The following is a 6,224-nucleotide window of genomic DNA, read 5'->3' as shown; positions in this document are numbered from 1 at the left end:
CATACAAAAGTGCTCCAGTGGCTGCCTAAATTACGTCTGAGAAACAAACTGCTTTGCGTACCTAAGCCGCGATAAGAGTGATGCGTTTGGGAAAGCGTAGGTACTTATATATGCTTTTCTACGCAAAAATTCGACGCTTCCATTCGCAAGGTGCTGAAAAGCAACTGAAAAGCACCCCCTGGGATTATGACAATTCTCCGCCCCTGGGAGCCGGCATATTTTGCCCGGAGCCGGACCCGGAGCCGTGAAAACTGAAACAATATAGCCCGGAGCCGGAGCGGTCAATTGACATAGTTCGGTTTGACAGTTCAAGGCAGTAAAATATCCGGTATTCAAAATATGATAATAGCCTTGTTATGCAAATACAGAAGCAACGTGCACCAATCCCATCGTCTTTTTTCTTCCACCCGATAGGGGATGTACATAAGTATTGGAGCCGGAGCCGGAGCCGGAGCCGCCGGAGCCGGACCATTTTACTCGGAGCCGGAGCCGGAGCCGGAGCCGTCATGGCATTTCACCCGGAGCCGATTTTTTTTTTCTCCGAGCGGCGAGCCGGAGCCGGAGCCGCCAGCCGGAGCCGTCTGAAATTTCCACGGCTCGGCATCCCTGCAGAAGGATCTGAACTGAATGTCACCTGAGGATGGGAAATGACGTAACGGTGGTGGATAGCTACTCCTATTGAAAGTGAATGCGAATGTCCCGTGTTGAAGTATCTGTCGGAAGTCTCTCCCTCCCGCCTCCCGGTCTCCCCTAAGTCTCCCCATCCCTCCTCGGTGATAAGCTGTACTTAATGTTATAGCTTTTGCCGCTAGATGTCATCATAGAAGGTCTCTGTTGAAAGCTGCTAACAAAAAGCATCGCTATTTTCAAATCCTCTCTTGGGTCTCAGGGATATGATAAAAAAATGCAATGAAAATTGGAAAATACATTTATCAAACATACAAAGTCATACTTTCAATATCCAAATTACTTGCCGAGCAGCGAAGCAGCTTGCCTGCAGATCTGCGGATGAACATTAACGAGGAGAGAAACTAGACTGCCGTCCATACTCTTGACAAAAGACAACAAAATGCAGCTATCGACATGCATTGACCATTTATTGTTTGAAATAGTTGATCAATCACTACGGTAAAATCTTTCTAAACCCATCCTATATCGTTGTACCAGCACTATATTCATTACGTTAACATTCCTGACGTCTGATTCGCTAGCGCTGGCGGGGCATTTGAAGATCGACCAATCAGGAGCCGAGTATTGGCCCGTTGGCTTTCCACGCAGCGTATGCCCGGCTGTTGTGCGGCGGAGGCTCCATAGGGTTGCGTGTTAATTTTACTGCGGAGAAAGGCATCAGGTAAGTGAAATTTTACATTATACCCCCTGTTTTTATTTGAGCATACGATATTTCAATTATTCGTCTACCCATATGCACTGTTTTGGTTTAGTCTGTGATGAAGTTCCTATTTTATTTCGGATTTTTCTTCAAGGGGAGACGCTGGACACCACTCCCATTGCGTTAGCATGGCTGCCATTGTGAAAGCGACGGCCAAGCCGAGGGTGTTTTTGTTTTTCGAATTTCTTTTGTTTGAGATAAATTTATGTGTTCCTAGATTTAAGGAAGATAGTTTCGACATTTGTTGATCTGGTGAAGGCATTTTTGAATGTGGGCAATGCTATTTTGCCGGAATATTCCTGCCCGAACGGGGTCCCCCAAACCGGTCGAGCTTGCTGTTGGGCATTGGGAATCCATCGTACGTGGGCCTGTCGGGCCGTGGTCGGGCCTATGCCATTGCCTCCCATGCTTTGGCTATTGCCGTAGCCGTGCTGGGTATATTGGATACGGAATATAATGCACCCAGGTGAACGGCAGGGGATCGGATGGGTTTTCCGCGGTTGAGGTCGTATCTGAGCGTTCGTGAATGGCGTCTGCCGACATTTTCTTTGTTCAAACAATGAGAAAATAACATTTTTTGTACGATCGCCTGGGGTACCCTGGCACCATGCCTCTGTGGCCCTGTGCTCACCCGTTTTGCTTGTGATATTTTAGGTTTTTGGGTGGAGTATGGGTGTTGTTCAGTCTGTCTAGCCTGTGCAAGGTCAGCTAGCGCAACATTTTCCCGAGAATCCAACATGGCGCTGTCGGGGCTCGGGCTGTGACGAGCGTGAGCCGGCGCGGGCCGACTTGGCTCGGCCGGGCGCCGGGGCCGGGGCCGCTCCCTCGGCCGGCGGCCGGCGCCAGCGGTGGTTGGTGAGCGGCCGACACGGTGCTGGGAACGGGGCTGGGGCGGTCGGCAGTCGGTGCGTGGCCGCCACACGGCGGCCGGGCGGCCGGCGCAGGTGATGACGTCCGGCGCCGGCTGGCGGTCGGACGAGGGGTCGGCCGGCCGGACGCCGGCAGGAACGGGTGGCGCCACGGACCGGTTGGGTGCGTGGCACAGCTGGATCGTTACGTAGAGTAGCCAAATATGATTTGAAAATGATAGGAGCCTATTTTTATAATGCATTCGGGGCTATTATGCTTTTAAATAAGGTGCACAATGACTCCGCAGTTGACGCGCTCCCAAACTCCAGCATGCATATGCAAGCAGATGCGATACTATCGTATCCTTTAAGTCTATTTTAACAGCTCAAAGACGTATCGTAGTATCTGCAAGCAGATACTACGTGGGACATTGCGAAGTGTGTAAGTTCAATCGTGTTCATTCAATTTGGCCAATAGTTCCTTTCAGTCACAGCGTTTCTCGTTTCAGTTCAGAACATCTGCAAGGATGCCTCGCGCGAAGGCCGACAAGCCGCGTGGACGCATGTCGTCCTACGCGTACTTCGTGCAGACCTGCCGGGAGGAGCACCGCAAGAAGCACCCTAATGAAGCTATTGCTTTCGCGGCGTTCTCCAAGAAGTGCTCTGAACGCTGGAAGGTACGTCTCGTTTTCAAACATTTCAAACGCCCGTTCACAAAATCCGATTTTCTCAATAAACAAGCACTCTTGCTTGTTTATTGAGGGATGTCTCGACTCAATAAACCAGTATAGCGCCTTTTGGGGCGACTAACGGAGCGAGCGAGGGGGTGAGTCTTGCACGTGCGAAATTTCGAGGGGATACCTCCAACTGACTTGTGCACGGCACCCTACTGACCGGTTTCTAGCGATGTGCCAAATTTGAGCACAATCGGTCCAGCCGTTCTCGAGATCTGGGAGCGGCACCCTGCACGTGCGCACGTGCTAAATGGGTCCTAACTGACTTGTGCACGGCACCCGACTAACTGGTCCCTAACCGTGTACCAAATTTGAGCGCAATCGGTTCAGCCGTTCTCGAGATCTGGAAACGACTCCTGCACGTGCGCACGTGCAGCAGCACCCCAATTCTGGCACATGGATATGCAGTGCCTAGTGGGTGCCTACCTACATGCCAAGTTTCAGCGCAATCGGCCAAGTAGTTACCGAGATATTGCAACAATTACAAAAGTGACATCTCTTCGTTTTGCACGTGGCACGTGCATAAGGGGTCACCCACATGCATCGGGAATAGTCCAATACTTGGTAGAAGGAATGAAGCTACCCTACAAAAATTACCGCGTGTAAATCGGTCAAGTGGTTGCTGAGATATAAGCCTCGCAAAAGCGTCCGCACGGCCGGCCGGCCGGCCGCTCATACTCAGAAATTTCCGTTATTCTACGTAAGACTCCGCTCGCTTCGCTCGCTCCGTAATAAGCACTCTGGCTTGACAAAATGAATATTTAGATGTGCGATGAAGATTAAAGTAACGCTAGGGATCTCTGGCTGAATTGACATTTTGCTGTTCTTATGGAAGTTTCACATGGACAACAATGCTTAAGCTGATCTTCGTTTTATTTTAATGCAATGACGCCCAAATTTTGCACTTATCGCCTAATCGGTTTCATTTCGACTTCAAAGTAGTTTTAAACAGCATTCTGTTCGAGATAAAAACAGTGCCTTCCTGTCATAGGCAAATGGAACTAACAGCTCCAGCGGTGTACAAACCGCTTTCGTGCGTTTCGCTTAAATCTGCGTACGGACGGAACATGATCAAGCGGCTACCGCCCTTTGCAATCTTATCTATATTATGATTTATAATATTGGTTTATTAAAAGTGTTCGTTGTCAACCACTGTAGAGATCAATTATAATATATTTACCGAATTCTGTGCTGTTCGACAGGTGATGAGCGACAAGGAGAAGAAGCGCTTTGTGGACATGGCCGACAAGGACAAGTCTCGCTACGAGGCAGAGATGAAGACCTACGTCCCTCCCCCTGGCGGTGGCAAGAAGGGCAAGGGCAAGCGCAGGCCCAAGGACCCGAACGCTCCCAAGCGTGCCCTCTCGGCTTTCTTCTGGTTCTGCAACGACGAGCGGCCGGCGCTGAGGGCGGCGAATCCCGACTCGACGGTCGGCGACATCGCCAAATCCCTGGGCAAGAAGTGGGCTGAGGTGGACGAGTCCGTGAAGGCCAAATACGAAGCCATGGCTGACAAGGACAAGGCGCGGTACGCCCGGGTAAGTCATCGCAGGCGTACCTACCGTTTAGCTAACCGCTTCCGGTCATAATAGCTGGATGGTCGAGAGCTCGGCTAAATTTTGATGCTGCTATTACTGTTATCTTGTACTGTTATCACTTTATGGTTGATCCAAATGCGATGTCTAGTGATGCTCTGGACGTTGCACGTTAATATTCGCTCAGTATCTAACTAAACAGTTAATTGGATGGCCGACTTATCAATAAAACCGATTAAATTATGGCCAAGCATTTTCTAGCGATGCTTTATCGTAACTGCGCAGTTCCTCCCGAGATTCGTGGTAACACGGTTTGATAACCTTTTCAGGAGATGGCTGCGTACAAGAGTGGTCTTGCCAGCAACGCTGCGGAAGATGAAGAGGAAGACGACGATGACGACGATGAGGAGGACGACGAGTAAAGCGGAGTGCGCGACGTGCTCCTGCGTGTGCGCCTCTGGTGCACGCGTGCGTGTACAAACACTAAGACAGTTGTTCTGGAGGGTAGTGGGTCGGTACAGTGATCAACTGAAGACTGGAGGGGGCGGGAGGGGTGACAGCACCGTCATCATCGCCGTCCGTCCACCCGGAACGGCCGGCCCATCGATCGGGCCTATTTATTTAGCGAGACCGCCTTCATCTGCGCCGTCCGCCACAGCGCGACAAGGGACGCTCATCGCGCTAATAAAGCAGTCTTATTGCGGCTGCTCATCATCACATTTTATCATCAGTTAGTTTTGACATGCATAGCTAGTTTCGCCGGTTCTCATCAAAATAAACATCCAAAAAACGTATTTTGTCTGGATGCGTGGCCGTGTGCCTGTGTTCCTGAGTTGCTGTTAGCGGTAGCGCTGGCACCGACTGGCGCATGGCCATGAGTCGTCGGCACCACGGGCGTAGGAACGTCATGAAAAGTGGGCGGGCCACCCTGTCAAGGGGCCTCCTATTTTCAGGGGCCTCCAACTTTTGCCTCGTCCTGCTGGCTGCTTTCAAGTATGACCTCCAAATCTAGCTTCTGAGATCGGGCAGATGTACCCAGGGGCGTAACCGCTTAAGCGAACAGTGCGGACTGCGGAAAGTCCGCACTATTTTTAAAACTTATTCCCCCTCCGATTTTTTTTCAGAATCTATTTGCCGAAAACGGCGCATGACCCCTGAAAACCCTTACACAAATGTCTTCCTCGTTTCCCAGGTGCCCCCATTAGCTTCATAGGCGCCCTCTTTGGCATATAAGCGCCCTATGTATAGTCATCAGAGACATCCCTATATGTCCCACAGTCCGTTGTCGTTGTCCTCGTTGTCGCATACAATGTGTGCTTATCATAGGCGTCTCTCTTTTATGGACACTTGAAGGCGCCTCTCTTTGCCATGCCGGCGCCCCTGTTTCTCATGAATGCACCCCCATGGCATTGATCAGTTGCAGTCTTGCAGACCTCTATTGCATGTGGACGCCCATATATGTAGGCCTCAGAGCCGCCCCTGTTTCGCATATGGGCTTCATAGGCGCCCCTCTATTGCACGTAGGTGCCCTTCTGTCTCCGAACCGCTCCCCTTTGGCATGCAGACGCCCATCTTTCGTACGGAGGAGCCGCTGTGGTTCTTATTAGAGACGGCATGGTGCTCCCAGACGCAGATGGGGCTCTCGGAGTCGACAGTGTGGAACCTTTAGTCGCTGATGGGTGCCGGCCAGATGTGGACCCTCGGAGACGCCGGTATG

At 51.1% G+C, this 6,224-nt stretch overlaps 1 protein-coding gene across 1 annotated transcript; it reads left to right on the top strand.

Annotated features, from left to right (window-relative positions):
- The first annotated feature begins 1,211 nt into the window (after window positions 1–1,211).
- Window positions 1,212–5,299, top strand: LOC122392817 (high mobility group protein DSP1-like). The gene is made up of 4 exons (XM_043388113.1): window positions 1,212–1,351; window positions 2,748–2,915; window positions 4,175–4,510; window positions 4,837–5,299. Exons 2-4 carry the CDS (start codon window positions 2,766–2,768, stop codon window positions 4,927–4,929), a joined length of 579 nt encoding a protein of 192 aa, XP_043244048.1. The 5' UTR covers window positions 1,212–1,351; window positions 2,748–2,765; the 3' UTR covers window positions 4,930–5,299.
- Window positions 5,300–6,224: the final 925 nt, after the last annotated feature.

Source organism: Amphibalanus amphitrite, unplaced genomic scaffold, assembly GCF_019059575.1.
Source record: "Amphibalanus amphitrite isolate SeventyFive unplaced genomic scaffold, NRLGWU_Aamphi_draft 000502F_arrow, whole genome shotgun sequence".
Lineage (NCBI taxonomy): Eukaryota > Metazoa > Arthropoda > Thecostraca > Balanomorpha > Balanidae > Amphibalanus > Amphibalanus amphitrite.
This window is presented reverse-complemented; position numbering and strand designations above follow the sequence as displayed.

What these genes read in the sequence shown, in the direction of transcription:
- LOC122392817 (XM_043388113.1), top strand. Translation starts at nt 2,766, where the DNA reads ATGCCTCGCGCGAAGGCCGACAAGCCGCGTGGACGCATGTCGTCCTAC. An exon ending in AGTGCTCTGAACGCTGGAAG is followed by an intron (nt 2,916 to 4,174) that starts GTACGTCTCGTT and finishes GCTGTTCGACAG; the next exon opens with GTGATGAGCGACAAGGAGAA. An exon ending in ACAAGGCGCGGTACGCCCGG is followed by an intron (nt 4,511 to 4,836) that starts GTAAGTCATCGC and finishes TAACCTTTTCAG; the next exon opens with GAGATGGCTGCGTACAAGAG.